General features: G+C 44.7%; 1 protein-coding gene across 1 annotated transcript in view; it reads left to right on the top strand.

Annotated features, from left to right (window-relative positions):
* Window positions 1–26864, top strand: part of NOX5 (NADPH oxidase 5) — a 63950-nt gene that overhangs the window by 8394 nt on the left and 28692 nt on the right. Inside the window, 5 exon segments of the mRNA XM_070377348.1 lie at window positions 10105–13293; window positions 19956–20079; window positions 21748–21898; window positions 26163–26348; window positions 26351–26372. Of these exon segments, the coding sequence (XP_070233449.1) occupies window positions 13244–13293; window positions 19956–20079; window positions 21748–21898; window positions 26163–26348; window positions 26351–26372 (533 nt within the window). The 5' untranslated portion in view covers window positions 10105–13243.

Here is a 26864-nt window from a genome sequence, read left to right on the forward strand (position 1 = left end):
TGACTCTTTTGGGGTTGGAGCTTCCAGTCTCTCCCAGAAGGAATTCCCTTCTAGGCTTGTTGTCCAGAGGCAGCCCTGCTCAGGCCCCATCTCTGTGGTCCTTCCTGCTTTTCTACTTAAAAATAGTCTTCGCTAGGCTATGACCAGATAAAAGAGACACACGCAGCTGGAACTCGCTGGCCAGAGACTGTCACTATTAACTCCTGCCTGCTGGTTACAGATGAATTATAGCAGGTCCCACGGGGAATCATAGCAGGGACATAAAGAATAAATGGGCTTCTCTGGTAGCTCAGATGGTAAAGAATCTGCCTGCAGTGCAGGAGACTTGGGTTCAAACCGTGGGTTGGGAAGATTGCCTGGAGTAGGAAATGGCAGCCCGCTCCAGTATTCTTGCCTGGAGAATTCCATGGACAGACCATGGGGTCACAAAGAGTTGGACACAACTGAGTGACTAACACTATCACTATCAAAGAATAAATAAGGAATATGAGTTTTGTGAGGGCAGCAATCATGGATCATCTATTTATTGCAAGGATGACATAGAATATTTCTTAAAGGAAAAACTTGAGGGAAATAGTGAATGAGCAGAGGTGTTTCCTACCTAGAGCTGATAGGCATGTTGGGGAGAGAAGAGATATATACACGAAAAGTTAAATAATGACCTAAGGACCAAATCCTCCCCTCCTGCCCACCTGCCCCCCACCCCGCCCCGCCACCACCCATACAAAGCAATGGTATGAGATGTTGCAAGACAGCATGTGTTCAGCCAAATCTATGGGCAGGAACACAGTGTAATTAACTCTGGGTTGGGGACAGCAGGAAGAGCCTCCAGAAGGTGGACTTTGGGCTGGCTCTTGAGGGATGAGCCCAGTTTGAGGGGTGTGGTGCCTCCAGATGCTTGCCCGGAAGACCAGGCAGTTCCTGCAAAGGTTCTGTGTTGAAAATGAGCAAAACATGCTCAAGTTTTCCAACAGAGGCTGTGTCTCTGCTTCGAGAGATGGGATAGTGGGCAGGACTGATGGAGCTCAGAGTATTCTGTTCCAGACTCTGCCCCTTAGTTTGTCTGATAGATGGAGCTCAGAATATCTGCCCCACTGGGATCTTGTTGGGATTTCCTGGGATGTATTTGCACAAGGATTTTGCTCTGGGAAATGTTTCATAAATACCCATTGTAACCCCAAGGGGAAACCTGTTGCTTGAGGCAGGCACAGTGTTGGCTCTCTCCACATTTCCCTCAGGCTGAGGGCAGCTACTCAAGGTCCCAAATGCTGACCAAATCGGTAACCAGCTCGTGGAGCCCCATGGTTGTATACAAGAGGAAGAAAACAGGTCCCAGCCTTCCAGAGCTTAAAGAGGAGATAAGAAAAGCTGGTGAAAACTTAATATCCTCTGAGATTTTGTTTATCAGTTTAAAAGGATGATAGAACTTGCTGGAATGATATTAAGTCAACTTAACTGCCCTGTTTTCTACGAGGTCATTTCAACCCCAGAGAGGTAAGACTAGGGTGGGGTGATAGGCCATATTCAATCTCATTAAAAAGAGACCTAGTGACATCGCAGGAAGACAGAGCCTCTGTTTACTTTCCTTGGCCCCAGGAACAGCACCCTGTGGGCCTCTCTCCCAAACACAAAGTGCACAGTGAGGATGAAGTGAAGTGTCAGTCACTCAGTCGTGTCCAACTCTTTGTGACTCCATGGACTGTGGCCTGCCAGGCTCCTCTGTCCATGTGATTCTCTGGGCAAGAATACTAGAGTGGGTTGGCATTTCCTCCTCCAGGGGATCTTCCTGACCCAGCAATTGAATCTGGGTCTTCTGCATTGCAGGTGGATTTTTTACCATCTGAGTCACCAGGGAAGACCAATGTGGATAGGTCAATTTTAATGGCTTTAAACGTGTATATCCCTGGGACTGCTCTTATAGTGTGTTTCAAGGCAGGGAGAACAGGAGAACATCTCCACTGAGCAGATGAGGGACTGGATCTGGAACAGGGGATGTGACTTTCCTAGACCAGAAAGTGAGTTAAGCTGTCCATGGAAGCCCCTTCTCCTGATTAATGCCTGGAGCTGGTTCGGTTCCTGCTGGCCCTGGTTAGAACTGAGTTGGGTGTTGGGAATGGTTGACTGAAGTCGGGGGCTTCCTCTGTGGGATGCTGATGTGGCTAGCCCACTAAGCTGCATGCTCGCTCAGTCACGTCCAAATCTTTCTGACCCCATTGCTGTAGCCTGCCAGGCTCCTCTGTCCGTGAGGCTCTCCAGGCAAGAATCCTGGAGTTAGTAACCGTTCCCTTCTCCAGGGGATCTTCCTGACCCGGGGATCGACCCCAAGTCTCCTGCATTGGAGGCAGATTCTTTACTGCTTGAGCCTGCTAAGTCACTCACTAAATATGGACTAACTGTTACAGTCCAAGCACTGCTCTAGTGTTGAGATTCATTCAGAATGAAACAGACACAAGTCCCTACTGTCATGGAGCTTACATTCTAGAGTGGGGGAGGCAGACAAGGAACAGTAAGAAAGCACTTTATATAGCACACTGGAAGATGATACATGTCACAGAAAGAAGAGGGTAGATCAGGGTAATGGGAACCAGTAGTTTGGGGTGGGTGAGATTCAACTTTAAGACAGGATGCTCCAGGTAGACTTCATTAAGCAGATGTGAGATGAGTAAAGGCTTGAAGGAGGTGAACGAGTTAGCCAGGTAGATCTCTGGAAGAAGAACGTTCTGGGCAGAGGGAATGGTCAGTGCAACGGCCCTGGGGCAGAAGTGTGCCTGGGATGTTCAAGAGATACTGAGGAGGCCAGTGTGGCTGGAGCTGAGTGAGCAAGGGGAGAACCTGAGGTGAGGGCACATGGGTCATGGGGTCATGTCATGGGGAGGGTTATGGAGGGCTTTGTGGTTATTCTAAGTGGGATAAGAGCAGGTGAGTACTCATCTAACTTGCATTTGAACAGGATCCCCAGGGCAGCCAAATAGAGAACAGACTCTAAGGCAATAATGGTGGAACAGAGGGTGAGTTAGGAGGCTGTCAACATGGTCCAGGTGAGCAGTGATGGTGCCTCTGGCTAGGCTGGGACCTGTGGAGGCGCAGTGAGATTCTGCATCTATTTCTAATGTGGATGTATAAGCTACAAGGTTGGCTTGTGGGTTAGATGTCAGACATGTAGGAAAGAAAGGAATAGATGTGTACTCCATAGTGCTGAGGGGAATGGGGCAGGGGTCATTTACTGAGATGGGAATACCAGCGGGCTCGGAGTTAGGAACTGTGAATCCAGTTTTGGGTGTGTTAAATTTTAGATGCAGATTGACATCCAAGTGGAGATAGTAACTGGGGCAGTTGGAATTACTGGACCACAGTTCAAGGCCAAGGTTTGGGATGGAGACATGCACTTGTAGATGAGCTGGTTAACTTAACAAGGAATTATTAGTTTAGATAGAAAAGATAGGCTAAACCCAACTTACAAAGGCCACATAAGAGAGCAGAATCTAGGAACTTCCTTCGTGGTCCAGTGGTTAAGACTCCATACTGCCAGTGCAGGGGGCCTGGGTTTGATCCTCAGTCAGGGAACTTGATCCCACATGCTGCAACCAAAGATCTCACATGCCACAACTAAGACCAGATCAGATCAGATCAGTCGCTCAGTCGTGTCCGACTCTTTGCAACCACATGAATCGCAGCACACCAGGCCTCCCTGTCCATCACCAACTCCCGGAGTTCACCCAGACTCACATCCATCGAGTCAGTGATGCCATCCAGCCATCCCATCCTCTGTTGTCCCCTTCTCCTGCCCCCAATCCCTCCCAGCATCAAAGTCTTTTCCAATGAGTCAACTCTTCGCATGAGGTGGCCAAAGTATTGGAGTTTCAGCTTTAGCATCATTCCTTCCAAAGAAATCCCAGGGCTGATCTCCTTCAGAATGGACTGGTTGGATCTCCTTGCAGTCCAAGGGACTCTCAAGAGTCTTCTCCAACACCACAGTTCAAAGGCATCAATTCTTTGGCCCTCAGCCTTCTTCACAGTCCAACTCTCACATCCATACATGACCACAGGAAAAACCATAGCCTTGACTAGACAGACCTTTGTTGGCAAAGTAATGTCTCTGCTTTTGAATATGCTATCTAGGTTGGTCATAACTTTCCTTCCAAGGAGTAAGCGTCTTTTAATTTCATGGCTGCAGTCACCATCTGCAGTGATTTTGGAGCCCAAAAAAATAAAGTCTGACACTGTTTCCACTGTTTTCCCATCTATTTCCCATGAAGTGGTGGGACCGGATGCCATGATCTTCGTTTTCTGAATGTTGAGCTGTAAGCCAACTTTTTCACTCTCCTCTTTCACTTTCATCAAGAGGCTTTTGAGTTCCTCTTCACTTTCTGCCATAGGGGTGGTGTCATCTGCATATCTGAGGTTATTGAGATTTCTCCCAGCAATCTTGATTCTAGCTTGTGTTTCTTCCAGTCCAGCGTTTCTCATTATGTACTCTGCATATAAGTTAAATAAGCAGGGTGACAATATACAGCCTTGACGTACACTCCTTTTCCTATTTGGAACCAGTCTGCTGTTCCATGTCCAGTTCTAACTGTTGCTTCCTGACCTGCATTCAAATTTCTCAAGAGGCAGGTCAGGTGGTCTGGTATTCCCATCTCTTTCAGAATTTTCCACAGTTGATTGTGATCCACACAGTCAAAGGCTATGGCATAGTCAATAAAGCAGAAATAGATGTTTTTCTGGAACTCTCTTGCTTTTTCCATGATCCAGCAGATGTTGGCAATTTGATCTCTGGTTCCTCTGCCTTTTCTAAAACCAGCTTGAACATCAGGAAGTTCACAGTTCACGTATTGCTGAAGCCTGGCTTGGAGAATTTTGAGCATTACTTTACTAGCGTGTGAGATGAGTGCAATTGTGTAGTAGTTTGAGCATTCTTTGGCATTGCCTTTCTTTGGGATTGGAATGAAAACTGACCTTTTCCAGTCCTGTGGCCACTGCTGAGGTTTCCAAATTTGCTGGCATATTGAGTGCAGCACTTTCATAGCATCATCTTTCAGGATTTGAAATAGCTCAACTGGAATTCCATCACCTCCACTAGCTTTGTTCATAGTGATGCTTTCTAAGGCCCACTTGACTTCACATTCCAGGATGCCTGGCTCTAGGTCAGTGATCACACCATTGTGATTATCTGGGTCATGAAGATCTTTTTTGTACAGTTCTTCTGTGTATTCTTGCCACCTCTTCTTAATATCTTCTGCTTCTGTTAGGTCCATACCATTTCTGTCCTTTATCAAGCCCATCTTTGCATGAAATATTCCTTTGGTATCTCTGATTTTCTTGAAGAGATCTCTAGTCTTTCCCATTCTGTTGTTTTCCTCTATTTCTTTGCATTGATCGCTGAGGAAGGTTTTCTTATCTCTTCTTGCTATTCTTTGGAACTCTGCATTCAGATGGGAATATCTTTCCTTTTCTCCTTTGCTTTTTGCTTCTCTTCTTTTCACAGCTATTTGTAAGGCCTCCCCAGACAGCCATTTTGCTTTTTTGCATTTCTTTTCCATGGGGATGGTCTTTTTTTTTTTTTTTAATTTTGTTTTATTTTTAAACTTTACAAGTTGTATTAGTTTTGCCAAATATCAAAATGAATCCGCCACAGGTATACCTGTGTTCCCCATCCTGAACCCTCCTCCCTCCTCCCTCCCCATACCCTCCCTCTGGGTTGTCCCAGTGCACCAGCCCCAAGCATCCAGTATCGTGCATCGAACCTGGACTGGCGACTCGTTTCATATATGATATTATACATGTTTCAATGCCATTCTCCCAAATCTCCCCACCCTCTCCCTCTCCCACAGAGTCCATAAGACTGATCTATACATCAGTGTCTCTTTTGCTGTCTCGTACACAGGGTTATTGTTACCATCTTTCTAAATTCCATATATATGCGTTAGTATACTGTACTGGTGTTTTTCTTTCTGGCTTACTTCACTCTGTATAATAGGTTCCAGTTTCATCCATCTCATTAGAACTGATTCAAATGTATTCTTTTTAATGGCTGAGTAATACTCCATTGTATATATGTACCACTGCTTTCTTATCCATTCATCTGCTGATGGGCATCTAGGTTGCTTCCATGTCCTGGCTATTATAAACAGTGCTGCGATGAACATTGGGGCACACATGTCTCTTTCCCTTCTGGTTTCCTCAGTGTGTATGCCCAGCAGTGGGATTGCTGGGTCATAAGGCAGTTCTATTTCCAGTTTTTTAAGGAATCTCCACACTGTTCTCCATAGTGGCTGTACTAGTTTGCATTCCCACCAACAGTGTAAGAGGGTTCCTTTTTCTCCACACCCTCTCCAGCATTTATTGCTTGTAGACTTTTGGATCACAGCCATTCTGACTGGCGTGAAATGGTACCTCATAGTGGTTTTGATTTGCATTTCTCTGATAATGAGTGATGTTGAGCATCTTTTCATGTTTGTTAGCCATCTGTATGTCTTCTTTGGAGAAATGTCTATTTAGTTCTTTGGCCCATTTTTTGATTGGGTCATTTATTTTTCTGGAGTTGAGCTGTAGGAGTTGCTTGTATATTTTTGAGATTAGTTGTTTGTCAGTTGCTTCATTTGCTATTATTTTCTCCCATTCTGAAGGCTGCCTTTTCACCTTGCTAATAGTTTCCTTTGTTGTGCAGAAGCTTTTAAGTTTAATTAGGTCCCATTTGTTTATTTTTGCTTTTATTTCCAATATTCTGGGAGGTGGGTCATAGAGGATCCTGCTGTGATGTATGTCAGAGAGTGTTTTGCCTATGTTCTCCTCTAGGAGTTTTATAGTTTCTGGTCTTACGTTGAGATCTTTAATCCATTTTGAGTTTATTTTTGTGTATGGTCTTGATCCCTGTCTCCTGTACAATGTCATGAACCTCATTCCATTGTTCATCAGGCACTCAATCTATCAGATCTAGGCCCTTAAATCTATTTCTCACTTCCACTGTATACTCATAAAGGATTTGATTTAGGTCATATCTGAATGGTCTAGTGGTTTTCCCTACTTTCTTCAATTTAAGTCTGAATTTGGCAATAAGGAGTTCATGGTCTGAGCCACAGTCAGCTCCTGTCTTGTTTTTGCTGACTGTATAGAGCTTCTCCATCTTTGGCTGCAAAGAATATAATCAATCTGATTTCGGTGTTGACCATCTGGTGATGTCCATGTGTAGTCTTCTCTTGTGTTGTTGGACGAAGGTGTTTGTTATGACCAGTGCATTCTCTTGGCAAAACTCTATTAGTCTTTGCCCTGCTTCATTCCGTATTCCAAGGCCAAATTTGCCTGTTACTCCAGGTGTTTCCTGACTTCCTACTTTTGTATTCCAGTCCCCTATAATGAAAAGGACATCTTTTTTGGGTGTTAGTTCTAAAAGGTCTTGTAGGTCTTCATAGAACCGTTCAACTTCAGCTTCTTCAGTGTTACTGGTTGGGGCATAGACTTGGATTATTGTGATATTGAATGGTTTGCCTTGGAAATGAACAGACATCATTCTGTCATTTTTGAGATTGCATCCAAGTACTGCATTTTGGACTCTTGTTGACCATGATGGCTACTCCATTTCTTCTGAGGGATTCCTGCCCACAGTAGTAGATATAATGGTTATCTGAGTTAAATTCACCCATTCCAGTCCATTTCAGTTCACTGATTCCTAGAATGTCGGCATTTACTCTTGCCATCTCTTGTTTGACCATTTCCAATTTGCCTTGATTCACGGACCTGACATTCCAGGTTCCTATGCAATATTGCTCTTTACAGCATCAGACTTTGCTTCTATCACCAGTCACATCCACAGCTGGGTATTCTTTTTGCTTTGGCTCCATCCCTTCATTCTTTCTGGAGTTATTTCTCCACTGATCTCCAGTAGCATATTGGGCACCTACTGACCTGGGGAGTTTCTCTTTCAGTATCCTATCATTTTGCCTTTTCATACTGTTCATGGGGTTCTCAAGGCAAGAATACTGAAGTGGTTTGCCATTCCCTTCTCCAGTGGACCACATTCTGTCAGATCTCAACACCATGACCCGCCCATCTTGGGTTTCCCCATGGGCATGGCTTAGTTTCATTGAGTTAGACAAGGCTGTGGTCCTAGTGTGATTAGATTGACCAGTTTTCTGTGAGTATGGTTTCAGTGTCTGCCCTCTGATGCCCTCTTGCAACACCTACCGTCTTACTTGGGTTTCTCTTACCTTGGGCGTGGGGTATCTCTTCACAGCTGCTCCAGCAAAGCGCAGCCATTGCTCTTTACCTTGGACGAGGGGTATCTCCTCACTGCCGCCCTTCCTGACCTTCAAGGTGGGATAGCTCCTCTAGGCCCTCCTGCGCCCGTGCAGCCACAGTACGGTTACTCAGTGACCTCCAAAAAGGACTTATTCTGGTATACACCTCCCAGGACTGCTGCTTCTTGCCTTATCTTGTAGCCAGGTCAAGGATCCAAAATGCAAGTTTGGTTCATCTGAAGTGATGCAAAGAAGCAAGGACAGAGGTGAAGCCTTTTCAGCAGAGGCACTAAGACCAGGCAGAGCCAAATAAATTTATATATTTTTAAAAAGAGCAAGGTATATCAATAAGTTAGGATACTGAAAGGGAGACAGTGAGTTCGAAACCAGAAGAGGGTGGGATTCAGGAAGTCAAGAGAGGACAGAGGTTCAAGAAAGGAACTCACCTTCATCACATGCTGCTGTGACCCCTGGGCTTAGAGGGGTAGAAATCTGATTGGAATGGGTTCCAAAAAAAGGGGGGAAATGAGACTGAGTATAAGCAACTCTTTCAAGAAGCTTTGCTATTAAGGAGAAACTGGGCACTAGCTGGAGAAAGAACGATCCAGCCGAGAAGGGGAAAACACTGCAGAAAGCATGGGGTCACCATCCTTGAATGGGCGAGGGGATGCAGGCTCCAGGGCACAGGAGGCCACGGGAAGGAGCACAGGCAGGTGACCTATTGCCTTCCGCACGGCTTGTCAGCGCGTCAGCTGCTTTTCCTGACTCATCCAGGTGGAGGAAGGTGGCCGTAGCAGTGTTCCCACTCTACAGCAAGCAGAGAAAATCCAGGAGCTACAGACTCAGAACTTAACATCAGCCCCAAGAATTAAATCATCTGTTATAGGGCTGGAGTGAAGACATCATGCCTTTGACAAAAAATGTAGAAGAAAAATGCTTTCTGGCAAAAAGCAGCCAGTTGGGAGCATGGCGTGTAATGAAGTGCTGTGTCCCCTCTACCGGAAATTATGTCCTACTTCACTCAGAAAAATGAGGGAAAGAAGTTTTCATATTTTTCCTTCCATAACGGTGTTTCACTTTGTTACTAATCAGACTAAGGTGAATAAAAATTGAAAGCAGTATTTTTTTTACGAAATGGACAAATATTTTAAAGAATAATTCTTAGTATTCAAAAGTGTTTGGTAAAATAGACATTTTCTTCAAACATGGGTGGGACTGAAAAATTGGTTTAAGATCTTTGAAAAGCAATTTGGCTATTGTCTGTAACCAAAAGACTTAGACAGTTTCATACTTCAGTAATTCGTCTTTTGGGAATGCGATCTAGAGAGTGATTGGAAATTTGGACAAAGATTTAATAACAAGATTTCTCACAAATTTGTTTATAGTAATGGAATAAATATAAGAAAGTTAACTGTCCAAACACGGAAAACTAGTTCACAACATTTTGACATGGTCATATTTAATAGTATGGAGAAATGTAAATGCTGGTAAGTGAAAAGAAGTTACAAAATTATTCCAAGTGAATTATTCAATACTATCTTAGGAATTGTACATCTACTCTTCAATTATGTGTAGACTAAAAATTATCTTATTTATTGAATTATTTAAATGTTTAATAACCACATTCTTCTCCATATTTCTAGTTGTCTTTTCTTCATACCAACGGGGCTGGTTTAATTTCTGCCCATTTTTATTTAAGTTCTTATTCTTTTTTTTTAAACTGATGTTTTTCTTTCCTTTCTTTGAGGATTCTAAACATGCTTAACGTCTATTATTTTCACTTCTTATAGAATGAAATCCCCCTACTGTTGGTTTGATTGGCTGTCTTTTTAGTACAGTGCTCTGCCAAAAGACTTACTTTTGGTTTTAGGTTAAGAGGATTCATCAGCAAAACACCACTCTGCACTTAAGTAAACAAGAAATAAGTATTTATTATACTGAAAGCCAGAGATCCTGGAATGTGAAGTCAAGTGGGCCTTAGGAAACATCACTATGAACAAAGCTAGTGGAAGTGATGGAATTCCAGTTGAGCTATTTCAAATCCAAAGATGATGCTGTGAAAGTGCTGCACTCAATATGCCAGCAAATTTGGAAACCTCAGCAGTGGCCACAGGACTGGAAAAGTCAGTTTTCATTCCAATTGCAAAGAAGGGCAATGCCAAAGAATGCTCAAACTACCGCACAATGGCACTCATTTCACATGATGGCAAAGTAATGCTCAAAATCCTTCAAGCCTTCAATCCAGGCTTCTACAGTATGTGAACCAAGAACCTGCAGATGTTCGAGCTGGATTTAGAAAAGATAGAGGAACCAGAGATAAATTTGTCAACATCCATTGCATCATAGAAAAAGCTAGAGAATTCTAGAAAAACATCTACTTCTGCTTTATTGAATATGCTAAAGCCTTCAACTTTGTAGATTACAACAAACTGTGGAATTCTGAAAGAGATGGGAATAACAAACCATCTTACCTGCCTCCTGCGAAATCTGTATGCAAGTCAAGAAGCAACAGTTAGAACTGGACATGGAACAACAGACTGGTTCCAAATTGGAAAGGGAGTACATCAAGGCTGTATATTGTCACCCTGCTTATTTAACCTACATGCAGAGTACATGATGTGAAATGTACTGGGCTGGAAGAAGCACAAGCTGGAATCAAGATTGCCAAGAGAAATATCAGTAACCTCAGATATGCAGATGACACCACCCTTATGGCAGAAAGTGAAGAGCTTCTTGATGAAGATGAAAGAGGAGAGTGAAAAAGTTGGCTTAAAACTCAACATTCAAAAAATGAAGATCATGGCATCCAGTCCCGTCACTTCATGGCAAATAGATGGAGAAACAATGGAAACAGTGACAGATTTTAAGGGCTCCAAAATCACTGCAGATGGTGACTGCAGCCTTGAAATTTTGAACCTTGGAAGAAAAGGAATGAGAAACCTAGACAGTATATTAAAAAGCAGAGATACTACTTTGCCAACAAAGGTCTATATAGTCAAAGCTATGGTTTTTCCAGTGGTCATATATGGGTGTGAGAGTTGGGCCATAACGAAGGCTGAGCACTGAAGAATTGATGCTTTTGAACTGTGGTGTTGGAGAAGACTCTTGAGAGTCCCTTGGACAGCAGGGAGATCAAGCCAGTCAATCCTAAAAGAAATCAATCCTGAATATTCACTAGAAGGACTGACTCTGAAGCTGAAGCTCCAATACTTTGGCCACCTGATGTGAAGAGCCAACTCACTGGAAAAGACCCTGATGCTGGGAAAGATTGAAGGCAGGAGAAGGGGATGACAGAGACGAGATAGTTGGATGGCATCACCAGCTCAATGGACATGAGTTTGAGCAAACTCTGGGAGATGGTGAGGGACAGGGAATCCTGGCGTGCTGCAGGCCACAGGGTCACAACTGAGCAACTGAATAACAAAAAAGCTCAAATATTTCAGTAAAGCTTACTTTTTAAAATCAAGTGAACTCTATGACCCTGAAGTCTCTCCAGTCCTGAGTTTAAGAAAAGCAAATCAAATCTAATAAACTAAAACCAAAAGACTGAACTCATAGATTGTTGTCATCACATCATAAAACCTGGATGGTTCTCCCTGAAGGAAAAACAGATGCTCTTTATCCTTTCTGATTCTCTGTCTTAAACAATTTGGACCCAATAGATTTGATCTCTTGTCACATTGGAAGGGAAGCACTTGCCAAGGTCACCAGATAAGTTCCACAGAACTCGTCTTCCCTTGGGACTTAGTTAAATGAGAACTGCTGAGCCTGTGAGCAGAGGAGCATGTGAGCGACAGCAGAGGGATTTGAGGGAGCATTTCAGGTTCAGGGGCTACCTTGACTGTCACTCAAGGAGCCCTTTAAATATCCTGCTGCTGCTGCTAAGTCGCTTCAGTCGTGTCCGACTCTGTGCGACCCCATAGACGGCAACCCACCAGGCTCCGCCATCCCTGGGATTCTCCAGGCAAGAACACTGGAGTGGGCTGCCATTTCCTTCTCCAATGCATGAAAGTGAAAAGTGAAAGTGAAGTCACTCAGTCGTGTTCGACTCTTAGCGACCCCATGGACTGCAGCCTACCAGGCTGCTCCATCCATGGGATTTTCCAAGCCAGGGGCCAAACAATTGGAGAAACTTCTTTAAAACAAAGCAATAATTACTTCCCTCATTTTGGAAATGAACCAGGAATATCTAAAATAACCAATAGGAGGTCCTAATGCGCAACAGATGTCTAGGAGTATCATCCTGAGCTGACGTCTTACCAGACAGGAGAAGAAGTGAAAAGCACTTGGAATTTTAATTGCAGGGTGGCCTTATCTAAATGACTGCACAATTTCTTTTTGTGTTTTAACAAACAGAGCTTGCAGACCACCGATTTCCCCCAGACCCCTTGGACAGAAACCCCTTACAGATGAGTGTTCCAACTTATTTTTACACAGGATACTGGGTCCGAGTTGCACTCCCCACATGGTTAAATGCAATCTCCAGATTGAATTCTTGCCGAGCCTCCTGGACATGTTACTTCACTTCTCTGAGCTTCACTTTCCATATCAGCAGAGTGATCATGCTAACACCCCCAAGCAGGGCTGAGTTACATATTCAGTCAGGCACCATGTGTGAAGTCCTCAGCATTTTTGTTGGTAACTGATGGGACTGTGGGCCATGAAGTCTCATGGAGCACTTTTTTTCATGGTGCATTTCTAGATCTCCTACCTGCCCAGTCTCCTTGAGGGAGGGAAGGTGGAAGGTACTGGACTGGATGGAACATAGCCCACATCATTCCCAGGAAAAGGCTTGCCCTACTCTGTACCAGGCTTCCTTCATAAAATTTCTCTGAAACAACCTGGCCACCAGCCTGCACATGACTCAGTGAGCAGCTGTGGGTGTGAGCAGCTTTTTAGAAAAGGCAGGAAGAGTAGCTGGGGAGAGATAAACTGTGGGCTTCAGGACGCAGGCTGCTATACGGACAGCAGCCTTTCCGGGACCTGTGGTCTAAAAGACAGCGAAGAAGATGAGCGCGCCAGGAGACACAGCCTGGACAGACTCTGAAGGCTTCAGAGGGTGAGTGGCTCATTTGTCTCACTTTCCATGCCAGGGACAAGGGAAAGGCAGGAGTGCTTATTCTTTTGGGGGTCCGCAAAGGGTAGACTACCTGTGGCAGAAGTAAGGAGACCTGAGCATGCTTTTGTCTGGTTGCTAGCAAGCTGTACAATCTTGAGCAAGTCACCTGCCCTCTTCTGGGCCTGTTTTCTCACCTATAAAATAAGCAATTGGCCAAATCTAATAACCAGACTAATAACCATACCTAACATTTGTGCAGTGTTCACCAGTTTCACTTTTGAAATAGAATCTCATTGGGTCCGCGTGGCAACCCTTGGTTGAAGGATTGACTGTCACATTTACAGGTGAAGAGGGCTTCCCAGGTGGCACTGCTGCTGCTGCTGCTGCTGCTGCTAAGTCGCTTCAGCCGTGTCCGACTCTGTGCGACCCCATAGACGGCAGCCCACCAGGCTCCCCCATCCCTGGGATTCTCCAGGCAAGAACACTGGAGTGGGTTGCCATTTCCTTCTCCAGTGCATGAAAGTGAAAAGTGAAAGTGAGGTCGCTCAGTTGTGTCTGACTCTGTGCGACCCCATGGACTATAGCCCACCAGGCTCCTCCACCCATGGGATTTTCCAGGCAAGAGTACTGGTGATTAAAAAAAAAAAAAAAAAACCCACCTGCCAATGCAGAAGACGTAAGAGACATGGGTTCAATTCCTGGGGTGGGAAGATCCCCAGGAGAAGGAAATGGCAACCCACTCCAATATTCTTGCCTTGAGAACCCCATGAACAGAGGAGCGTGGCGGGCTACAGTCCATGGGTTTGCCAAGGGCTGGACACAGCTGAAGTGACTTAGCACACACGAACACACAGATGAGGACACTGTCACACACTGGGGCCAGTGGACCTAAGAACCTGGTCTCCTGGGGACAGTTCTGGCCTCTCATCAGCACCAGCTTCCCCTTGAGCTCTGAAACCTGCAGATTCCCGGTTTCTTGTCGAGGACCACCTCCTTTTCCCCACCCTTCCTCACTCTTTACTTCCCACCAGTTGTCTCTTCCCCAGCCCCTTTGCAGAGTTTCCTTTCTCATCCTGTAGGCCAGGCACACTAATATTTCTGAGACGAGAGAGGTTAACATTGGATACCCTGCCCCCATGCTCCCTAGGTTAGCCGTTGTGTGCAGCCTGTTTCCTAGAATTCGCTCTGCTTTGTGGAATGTCTTCCTGTGGGGTCCCAAGAGAAGTAGTAGGTGAGGCTGTTCAACCCTCAGGGCCTTGCTTCTCCAGGTGTGAGCCTGGGCCACGTTGTGTGGGTCACAGACAGTCAGGGTGCTGCTTACATATGCAGATTCCTGGGCCCTGCTCCGAATTTGGTGAGTCAGAATGGGCATTTCACCAGCTTCCCCCTTTTCTGACAAGCACTAACCAGGGTCTGAGAACCATGCTCTTAGGAGACTGCCCTGTTGGGCTGCAGAGGGCTATTGATAGACTTCTTAGAAGTGAACCACACTTATATTACTAAAGTAAGTCCTTCCTGATAATGATGATAATTGATTTTTACTTTCTGGCATTGCCATGTGGCATGTGAGATCTTAGTTCCTTGATCAGGGATCGAACTCTCACCCCTGTAGTGGAAGCTTGGAGCCTTAATCACTGGACCACCAGAGAAGTCCCTAATTTTTTAAGTAAACTTTAGGATTTAACTAGGTTATATTTTAGAGTTTTGTATCTCTGTAAGTGAAACTTGTCTAGAATTTTCTCTTTTTGCATGCTGTCTTCAGTGGGATTGGGTAATGCTAGCTTTGTAAAATAAACTAGAAAATGATGGTAAAATAATCTTACCATCATTTTCTACAATCTGAGATGGTTTGACATTGAACTTATTTTCTGAAGATTAGAGAAAGCTCAACTGTGAAAACAAGCTGGGCCTGACATTACTTTAAATGTTGACATTTAACCCTCTTACTAACTATTTAAATGATTATTTGTCTGTTCAGAGTGTTACTTCTTGAAATCAATTCATTTCTCTATGTTCACCAATCAGTTGCACACAATACTCGTATTTCTGTTGCTGATTCTGGATTCTATTGCCTTTCTCAATATTAATATTTTATTTTTTCACTTTCTCTAATCATGCTTTCTTACTTAGTATTTTCATAGAACCAACTTGTTTTTTTCACTATGTGCATGCATGCTTATTCATTCAGTCATGTCCGACTGTTTGTGACTCCATGGACTGTTTGTGACTCCAGTAGCCTTCTAGGCTCCTCTGTTCATGGGATTCTTGAGGCAAGAATACTGGGGTGGGTAGCCATTCCCTTCTTTAGAGGATCTTGCTAACTCAGGGAACAAACCTGGTTCACCTGCATTGCAGGCGGATTCTTTACCATCTGAGCCACCAGGGAAGAAGCCCTTTTTTCACTATACTGAGGGATAATTCACTTTTCACTTTCATGCATTGGAGAAGGAAATGGCAACCCACTCCAGTGTTCTTGCCTGGAGAATCCCAGGGACGGGGGAGCCTGGTGGGCTGCCATCTATGGGGTTGCACAGAGTCAGACACAACTGAAGTGACTAAGCAGCAGCAGCAGAGGGATAATTGATGTACTTTTATTAAAATGAACAATTTGATGAGTATTGACATATGCATAATATTATAATGCATATAATCCCTTATGATTATACAGTGGAAGTGAGAAATAGATTTAAGGGCCTAGATCTGATAGATAGAGTGCTAGATGAACTATGGATGGAGGTTCGTGACATTGTACAGGAGACAGGGATCAAGACCATCCCCATGGAAAAGAAATGCAAAAAAGCAAAATGGCTGTCTGGGAAGGCCTTACAAACAGCTGTGAAAAGAAGAGAAGTGAAAAGCAAAGGAGAAAAGGAAAGATATAAGCATCTGAATGCAGAGTTCCAAAGAATAGCAAGAAGAGAAAAGAAAGCCTTCTTCAGCGATTAATGCAAAGAAATACAGGAAAACAACAGAATGGGAAACACTAGAGATCTCTTCAAGAAAATTAGAGATACCAAGGGAACATTTCATGCAAAGATGGGCTCGATAAAGGACAGAAATGGTGTGCACGTAACAGAAGCAGAAGATATTAAGAAGAGGTGGCAAGAATACACAGAAGAACTGTACAAAAAAGATCTTCACGACCCAGATAATCATGATGGTGTGATCACTGACCTAGAGCCAGGCATCCTGGATGTGAAGTCAAGTGGGCCTTAGAAAGCATCACTACAAACAAAGCTAGTGGAGGTGAGGGAATTCAAGTTGAGCTATTTCAAATCTTGAAAGATGATGCTGTGAAAGTGCTGCACTCAATATGCCAGCAAATTTGGAAAACTCAGCAGTGGCCACAGGACTGGAAAAGGTCAGTTTTCATTCCAATCCCAAAGAAAGGCAATGCCAAAGAATACTCAAACTACCCCACAATTGCACTCATCTCACACGCTAGTAAAATTCTCCATGCCAGGCTTCAGCAATACATGAACCGTGAACTTCCAGATGTTCAAGCTGGTTTTAGAAAAGGCAGAGGAACCAGAGATCAAATTGCCAACATCCGCTGGATCATGGAAAAAGCAAGAGTTCCAGAAAAACATCTATTTCTGTTTTATTGACTATGCCAAAGCCTTTGACTGTGTGGATCACAATAAACTGTGGAAAATTCTGGAAGAGATGGGAATACCAGACCACCTGACCTGCCTCTTGAGAAACCTATATGCAGGTCAGGAAGCAACAGTTAGAACTGGACATGGAACAACAGACTGGTTCCAAATTGGAAAAGGAGTACGTCAAGGCTGTATATTGTCACTCTGCTTATTTAACTTATATGCAGAGTACATCATGAGAAACGCTGGACTGGAAGAAGCACAAGCTGGAATCAAGATTGCCAGGAGAAATATCAATAACCTCAGATATGCAGATGACACCACCCTTATGGCAGAAAGTGAAGAAGAACTCAAAAGCCTCTTGATGAAAGTGAAAGAGGAGAGTGAAAAAGTTGGCTTACAGCTCAACATTCAGAAAACGAAGATCATGGCATCTGGTCCCATCACTTCATGGCAAATAGATGGGGAAACAGTGGGAACAGTGTCAGACTTTATTTTGGGGGCTCCAAAATCACTGCAGATGGTGACTGCAGCCATGAAATTGAAAGACGCTTACTCCTTGGAAGGAAAGTTATGACCAACCTAGATATCATATTGAAAAGCAGAGACATTACTTTGCCAAAAAAGGTCCATCTAGTCAAGGCTATGGTTTTTCCAGTGGTCATGTATAGATGTGAGAGTTGGACTGTGAAGAAAGCTGAGTGCCGAAGAATTGATGCCTTTGAACTGTGGTGTTGGAGAAGACTCTTGAGAGTCCCTTGGACTGCAAGGAGATCCAACCAGTCCATTCTGAAGGAGATCAGCCCTGGAATTTCTTTGGAAGGAATGATGCTAAAGCTGAAACTCCAGTACCTTGGCCACCTCATGCAAAGAGTTGACTCATTGGAAAAGACTGTGATGCTGGGAGGGATTGGGGGCAGGAGGAGAAGGGGACGCCAGAGGATGAGATGGCTGGATGGCATCACCAACTTGATGGACATGAGTTTGAGTGAACTCCGGGAGATGGTGATGGACAGGGATGCCTGGCGTGCTGCAATTCATGGGGTTGCAAAGAGTCAGACATGACTGAGCAACTGAACTGAACTGACATATGCATGCATCTGTAAAACCATTGCTGTAACCAACATCAGTTTACCATTTTGACCTTTTTTTTCCCGTTTTCTAGTTTCTTAATTTCAGATTTTATACTTGAGTCTATCCTTCTATTCATGTATGTGTGTGTTTTTTTCTTTTTCTAGTGTCTTATGTGAAAGTTAGCCCATTTATTTCATTTTTCTAAAGGTTATACTCCATTTATAGTTAACAATATTGGCTACATTCCCTGTGTTGTACACTATATCCTTGTAGCTTATTTTATACATAGTAGTTTGTACCTCTTAACCCCTTACCTCTGTCTTTCCTCTCCACCCGTCCTCTCACTATGGGTAAACACTAGTCTGTTCTCTATATCTGTGGATCTGTTTCTTTTCCATTATGTTCATAGTATGTTTTAGTTTTTACATTCCACATATAAGTGGTATCATAAAACATTTGTCTTTCTCTGACTCATTTCACTGTAACTCATTTATTTTTAATCTTATTTATATATACGATTAATTCTCATTTTTTGTGGTAGTTGTATTCTGTAAAGTCACATTTCCTGAATGAGGAAATCCTGTACCTTTACTCCTAGGGGAAATAAATACAGGATTTGATTCCTCCCAGCTGATGAGCACAAAGTTTTCATATAATGATCAATACATAGTTTTGTTTTATGTGTGTTTCTGGTTAAAGATTCCTTTAAAAGCAGAAATTGTTGATTCGTTAACATAGACCTTATGGTCAACAGCACCAGAACTCGTGTCTGAACAAAGCGTATCTAACAATGTAACGTCTGCATAAGGCGGACCGCAGCCTTTCGTGCTGAGGGACGCTAGGCAGTGCTTCGTGTTACTCCAGGGGGCCACTTTAAAGAGCAAGATCACCAATGAAGAGTGCAAAAATGTGAAACACACAGCTCTAAATAGATTGTGGGAAAGCCGTTTGTTTGTAGTCTGAGCGCTGAGACAAGCAGGCAGACCGTCGCTTGTGTTGACCTCAACAGGAAACACGCACATCAAGCGACTGAAACGCATTCCCACTTCACCCATGTCCACGGTGACCTCGGAAATGCTGCAAGGATCGATTTGGGGTTACAAATTTTCCCAAGTAGGCTTATTTCCATATATGGAATCTGCAGATAACGAAGATTGATTTAAAGTTATATTAAACCATGGGATATAGACAAAAGCCATTCTCACAAAGGAAGTTTAGAGAATAAGATGACATAAATTCTTACTCATTGACTCAAGTTTGGATTGCTGGGTTCTGATGCCACAGAAAGTGTTAATTTCTGTTCTCATCACAGTATAGTTAGCCCATCTGTGAGGGTTTAAGATGGCTGGTGCCCTTGTGACATTGCTGATACATCCTGGACCCAGAGAGTCAAGCTCTTGGTCTCAGCCCTCGCATGGCTTATACTTGAAATGTTCAGGCAGAGGGTGGAGGTTCTTGGGTTTGATGGGAAAAGCACTGGCCTTGGAGTTGACCTGCTGAATAAATTCTGCTAAATAACTGAAGTGCTCTAAGCCTGTTTCCGCCCTGTAAAATGTCTTAGGGAGGAAGGAAGCTCAGAGCAGTCGAGTATTTTACATTCGGTAACAAGGACCAAAGCAAAGAGTGAGTGGGAAGGATTCGGAACACAGTAAAGAGCCAGGTAAATGTGAGGTGGGATGTCACTGTCACCATGTTAATAACACCCATGGAGCGAGCCATTCTCTGAACTTAAGCCCATAGTCTGCGGCCCAGTTCACTGGGGCCCTGTCATCCCAGAACCTAAAGAGACTTAAGCCTGGGTCAGCCAATGCCCTAGATGGAAGAAGAGACTTAAAGACATCAAGAAGCAGCTCCCACCCTGAAGCTAGTTCAACCACATGGGAAGCCCGAGACCCCAGCTGGAGGAAGACAGAGGTCCTGGGGCCACCGTGAGGCCTCCTGAGCCCTTGGACACCCCAAACACCCACACCTGTCTCCTTTGTCTCCCAGCACCATGAATGCCGAGGAGGATGCCAAGTGGCTTCAGTGGGTGACGCACCAGTTTAAGACCATTGCGGGAGAAGATGGGGAAATCAACCTGCAAGACTTCAAAAAAGCCCTGAAGGTGAAAGAGGCAAGTGTCTGCTCCATAAGTGGGGACCCTGTGCTCATATTTTATAGAGGAGGAGCAATCTGGTTTGCAGGACACAGTACCTCACAAGGAAGGGAAAGTTGCTTCTCAGATTCCTCTGGGATTGAGGCTCTACTCCTTAGCAGGGCCAGAGGATATTTCTGTCTTTGTGGGGCCCTTCCATCAATGGTGGTAGCCATGGCCTCCTGGGATCTTCCAAACAAAACATGAAGTTGGAAATCAGTAGCTTGTCAAATCTTAAGAAATATTATTGACCTTACATTTACTACCAGCCTCATGGGCAGAGGTGATGCCAAGACTTAAGTTTCCTGCCAATAAAACAAATTTTTCCACGGTTTGTATCCATTAAAGTCCTGTTTGCACTGCCACACCATCCCCAGTCCTCTCTCTCGGTGTCATGGATCCTCTGCCCATCCCCATAACAGCCTGCATGCCTGACAAAAAGTGGAGACATTAGCAGAGAGGAGGGTGGCGTGAGCCTGCAAACACCAGCCTCTCCACAGGTGTCCTCTGGGCTGGCCTGTATCCTTGATGGGAGTGAGACAAGGAGCATTTGAATGCTCCTGTTTGGATGGGAGGGCCCCTCACTTGCTGGTACCAGGGGCACTGCTTTGAACTCTAAATGCTGTATCCTTTCATAGTCAATATGGGGAAGGGAAAAAAGGCCTTCTGCCTAATAGGAGCTGTAAGATATCTTAAGATGAAGGCCATTCAGGATGGTAGAATGATATCGGGAGAGTGATAAAGGCATTACTAAAGGGACCCAGGTGAAAAAGAGTGAAGCCAAGGCGGGGTTGACTGCCCGTGATGAACCTCATGCTTGTGAACTTAGATCAGACACTAAAGCCCTCAGGCTCCTCTCCCTGCCTCAAGGAGCGGATCTCGGCCTGGATATCTATGACACTGACCCCAGCCTGTCTTCTTAATTTCTGTGTTTTCAGTGCCTAACACAAGGCCTGCCTGGCAAGCAGGGGCTTCTGCAGATACGATTCTTGAATGAATGGATGGTTGAATGATGAATGGAGTGAGTGCACCAGCAACTGAGAACAAGTGCTGTTAAGAACAACTCTACATTAAGAACATTTAATTGTAGGCTATAGGCAGCCCAAACAACAAGGCAAAGACAGGTATTCAAGTGGCACCTTCTTTATAAATCCTTCCTGGCTTCACTGTCCCTCGGGGTCACCTTAAGGGGAAAAAGACAGGACCTGGGAGGAGCCTGCAGGGGGACACTCAATTTGACCTCTTCCCCATGTTGAGTAAGGGGCCACCAGAGGTCTGGACTGCAAGGCTGATGAGAGTGGTGGGTTATGGAGACAGAGAGCCTATGCAAATTACCAGGCCCGAGAGCCAGAAGGGAGACCAGGACCCAGACACAAGCCTATCCTCACTCCAGGGATCTGAACAGTTCTCCTACCAGAGCCCAGAGTTGTTCTCAGCTGACAGGATGGGCCATGGACACTGTCCCCTAGTGTGGCTTCATTGGGCAGACCACAGGCTATTTTCAGTCACTTGAGTCCTCCCTGAATCCCACCACCCCATGGCATGCGTACACACACGCACACACACACACACACACAGAGTGAATGAATTCCAAGCCCAGGCTCCATGGCCAATTTGTACCCATCTTCCGTCCTCCTCTGGCCACAGTCTTTCTTTGCTGAGAGATTCTTTGTCCTGTTTGACTCGGATGGAAGTGGCACCATCACACTTCAGGAGCTGCAGAAGGCACTGACCCTGCTTATCCACGGCAGCCCCATGGACAAACTCAAATTCCTCTTCCAGGTGTATGACGTTGACGGTAAGCATCCTTTGTGGGATGGGAGGAGGACTCAGAGGGAGGGACAAAGGGAACGGCCCGTCTCAGTGACTGCCCAGCACTGGGCCAGTGTCTCCAGGTGAGGCTGACAGCTTCCTTTCTCTCTCTCTCTGTGGGTTCCCTGCCCCGTCTCTGGTCCTCATCTCCCTTTTGTTGGGGGAGAGGGTGGGACACTGACAGGCAGACAAATGCCCTTGATTCAACTCACGAGAAGCCAGAACTTTCCTTTGTTATTTTCCATGTTTGAAAAAAGAAATTGGTTTGTTGCTTTTTAATAATAGTAATAGCCCACTATGAACATTTTAGGCAATATAGAATGGTTTAAAAAAGAAAGCAAAAATCACCCATTGCATTTTTCTATACTGCCTTATAACTGATTGCATATACACATTCATCACACATTTTTTAAAAACAAAATGGGATTATATACTATATACACTGCCTTTTTTCACTCAACAATATAAACAATTGTTCATATAAGACTGTATTGCTTTACAATATCATTTTTATTATAGTAAAATAGTCATAATATTAAATTTATCACTTTAATCATTTTTAAGTGTATAGTTCAGAAGCATTAAGTAAATCCACATTGTTGTGAACCATCACCACCATCTGTCTGCAGAACTTACTTGTTCATTTTTCCAGACCGACACTGTACCAACTAAACAATAACTCCTTACTCCCCCCTTTTCCAAGAATTTGACTATTCTAGCTACCTTATTGGAGAAGGTGATGGCACCCCACTCCAGTACTCTTGCCTGGAAAATCCCATGGATGGAGGAGCCTGGTAGGCTGCAGTCCATGAGGTGGCTAAGAGTTGGACACGACTGAGTGACTTCACTTTCACTTTTCACTGTCATGCATTGGAGAAGGAAATGGCAACCCACTCCAGTGTTCTTGCCTGGAGAATCCCAGGGACAGAGGAGCCTGGTGGGCTGCCGTCTATGGGGTCCCACAGAGTTGACACGACTGACGTGACTTAGCAGCAGCAGCAGCAGCCTTATATAAGTGAAATTGTATAATAGCTGTCCTTTTGTAACTGGCTTATTTAACTTAGCATAATGTTCTCAAGGTTCACCCATGTTGCACCATGTGACAGGCTTTCATTATTTTTTTAAGACTGAATATGATCTGTTGTACATATATACTACATTTTGTTTATCCATTCATTTGTCAATGGACACTTGGGCTTCTTCTACCTTTTGGCTATTGTGAATAATGCTGCTATAAATATGGGAGTACAAATATCTCTTCAAGACCCTGCTTTCGGTTCTTTTGGGCATGTACCCAAAAGTGGAATCACTGGATCACAGGACAAATTTTTTTTTTTGAGGAACTCCCATATTCTTTTCCACAGTGGTTGCACCATTTTCCATTCACACCAGCAATGCACAAAGGTTCCAATTTCTCCAATACTTATACTTTTCTGTTTTTTTTTTCCCCCTGATAACAGCTATCTAACAGGTATGAAGGGAAACTGAATGGAGTTATAGCATCATTTGTAGTGACTGTGTTATATGCTACTGTGTGACTTTGACCCTATGATTCCATGAAGCACAGCCTAGTAGTTAAGATCTCTGACTCTGAGACCAAGTTACCCAGGTTCAAATCTCAGCTCTACCAGTTGTTGACCCTGGACAACAACTTTCCTCAATCTTTCCCAGCATCAGGGACTTTACCAATGAGTTGGCTGTTTGCATCAGATGACCAAAATTACTTAACTTTTCCATGCTTTAATTTCCCCATGTATCACATGAAAATAATGATCATCATAATAGTACATACTTGTGAGGTTGATAGGATTAAATTAGTTATGTAAACTCAAAACAGTGCCTAGCTCAGGACACACCTTTACAGGGGTCAGTTGTTGCTTATTTACTCAAACACCATTTCCAAAATGGAGACTCCATTGTTCTCCCTCCTTATTTTGGCATCATAAATGACACTGCAATAATTATCCTGGTTCTTACATCATTGGCAACTTTGTGGCTTAAAGAGTCTCTGAAAGCCTAGAATCATCAAAGGAAGTGGGTCTGAGTGGGAAAAAGGCACCCAGTGAGACTGGGGTGGTTGGTGAAGCCAGACTGGGCAGGCCGCAGAGGTCATGGTTTGGAGTCTCAGTACAATGAGTAAGCGGGGAGCCATTGACGAGCACTGAGTCACAGGGCTGGATTTGCATCTGGGAAAGCTCAACGCAGCTGCTGTTGTGCTCCTGGGCATAGTCCTCTGGCCTATGGGGTTTCTCTAGGTCCTGTATGGTTTTGGCTATGAAAAAGGGCCTGTTATCACTTTGGAAGGACTTTGGAAGTCCAAATCAAGGAATTGTTTCTTTTAAAAGAGACATACAGACATCCATAGCCTTTTTGGATCAGATAGGGAAGGCTTCAACCCATCCTGTGCAATAGTTGGTCTTGGGGTTGGGGGGCTCCCTCTTTCCAGGTTTTAAGAACCTGGTCCCTGGATTTATTTGTGAAGGAACGGTGCTTTCCTTTGCATTTTTAGTGGGAGCTTGCAGTGCCTTTTGGGCATAGTCATGGATCGCCTTCTGAACGTGTCCGAGATTAATAATATCTGGACACACCCTGGTTCACACCCTCATCCCTTAGAATTTGTCAGTAGTAAGCAAAGGCCTCCATAGGTCATTTCAAACGGGCTGAATCTCAGACTACTCCTGGGGGCTACATGGACCCTGAGGAGTGCGATAGGAAACAAGTTGGTCCACGGTTCACGAGTTTCTTGGCAGAGCTTTACTAAGGTTTTCTTTAAAGTATGGTCCATGATGGCTCTTGCCCTGGGCTCTTGCCTAAGCTGAAGGACAGGAGGTGTGACTGCAGAGTGGTGTGCTAGACTCTGCATCGTACTGTGATTACAGGCTTTGACTTCAGGCCCAAGTATTGATCACAGCACCAATAAGACTTTCATTTATGTGTAGCTGCTTTCTTCCAAATACTGCATTGTTGTTGTTGTTGTTCAGTCACCCAGTTGTGTCTCTTTGTGACCCCATGGACTGCAACATGCCAGGCCTCCCTGTCCCTCGCCATCTCCTGAAGTTTGCTAAGTTCATGTCCATTGCATTGGAGATGCCATCCAGCCACCTCATGCTCTGACCCCCTCTTCTCCTCAGTCTTTCCCAGCATCAGGGACTTTACCAATGAGTCAGCTGTTCGCATCAGATGACCAAAATACCGGAGCTTCAGTTTCAGCATCAGTCCTTTCTGCTTTATAATTATCTATTATCCTTGAACCAATACTGAAAGGGAGGAATAATTAGCCCCATTTTAGAGATAAGCAAAGTCACAAGACTCTAAAGGACTTATAGCCCACCATCACACAGTAAGGGGCAGAAGCATATTGCTACCTCATGTGTGTCTACATCCAAAACAAGTCAAGAAATTTCTAATCAAGTGTCCTACTACTTATGAAGAATGAAAATATATACAGAAAAAAAAATGCCTCAGATCCCATCTCAGTTGATACAGTTGTTTCACAAGTAAATTCCAGGATCCCTGTGGATACCCAAACCCATGGATGCTCAGGTCCTTTATATAAAATGTAGACATACAGTCGACCCTTGATAACCTGTGGGTTCATGCATCCACAGATTCAACCAAGTGTGATAAAATTTGCAGATAAGGAACCTGTCTGTGCTGAGGGTCAACTGTACTTTTGGCTTCCTTTCCATACCATTCTAGCCACTCATGTTCACATAAGGTCACAACCCTGGACTTGAGGGACCAGCTGTGGCCTCTCAGGACAACATGGATGGATGAGCAGAATCTGCTACAAGTTGGGGAACAACGGGAAACCTCTTCACCACCACCTCATATATAATTCGCCTCTGAATAACTGGGGCTCTGGCTACATAGCTCCTTATAGATTAAGTAAGCAAGTGTATCTTCTGGGCAGATGGTCTTGGAAGTTGAGTGGTACTTAGAGAGGAGGCTGCGGATTCTAGAGGAAGGCATGCACTGGGGCCAAAGACTCTCCATGCTTGGGAAGGTGTTGCCTCTGTTGAGCCCAGCAGTAGGGAGCCATGGAAGGTTTGTGAGCTGGAGGTGGCATATGTCCTTTGATTGCCTGGTCTTTACTCCTAAAGACATCAGGTTGGCAGAAACCTGAACGAACCGGAAGTTAACCCCACGATACAATGGTTGTGCAAGGCAGGGCGCGGTTTGCAAGTACAGAGTGAGGCGGGAGGGGTTGGGTGCGGGTCCCCAGTAGGCTTCATCTTCACCTGAAACAGGCAGCGGCTCCATTGACGCCGACGAGCTGCGCACCGTGCTGCAGTCGTGCCTGTACGAGAGCGCCATCTCGCTGCCCAAGGAGAAGCTAGACCAGCTGACGCTGGCGCTCTTCGAGTCCGCCGATAAGGACTGCAGCGGCACCATCACTTTCGAGGAGCTCCGAGATGAGTTGCAGCGCTTCCCGGGGTCCTGGAGAACCTGACCATCAGGTACCGCCCTGTCTGGTGCAGGCACACAGCCCGTGCCGGGATTAGACCCCAGGTGTGAAGTGTGGCCCGAGCACAAGGACGATCCCTCGGCCTGGCCCGGCCCCGCCCTGGTCGGCCCTGCCCAGCCCCACCCCTCGGGTTCCCTCCCTGGTCCAGCTTAGCTCCTCTGCCCGCTTTCTCTTGGGGCCAAAGGTCTGTCCTGCCCTCTGCAGGGAAGCTGTTGTCATGAGTGCATTTTCTACAGGGTTCCTTAAGAATCAACTCAATATTAAGCACCAACTATGTGCTGGGAATTTTTACAAGTGTATCATTGCATAGCATGGAAAAGGAAATTGCAGTTACACAGAGAATGAAGTAACAAAAAGACATTAAAGTTATTTCACCTGAAGTAACACACCTAGGAGCGCACAAATAATTAGCAAAGACAGTTATTTATTCAACTTGTTTGAGCAGCTACTCTGTACCAAGCCTTGTTCTCAGTAATGGCAGAGC

The sequence above is a fragment of the Bos mutus genome, chromosome 10 (genome assembly GCF_027580195.1).
Source record: "Bos mutus isolate GX-2022 chromosome 10, NWIPB_WYAK_1.1, whole genome shotgun sequence".
NCBI classification, from domain to species: domain Eukaryota; kingdom Metazoa; phylum Chordata; class Mammalia; order Artiodactyla; family Bovidae; genus Bos; species Bos mutus.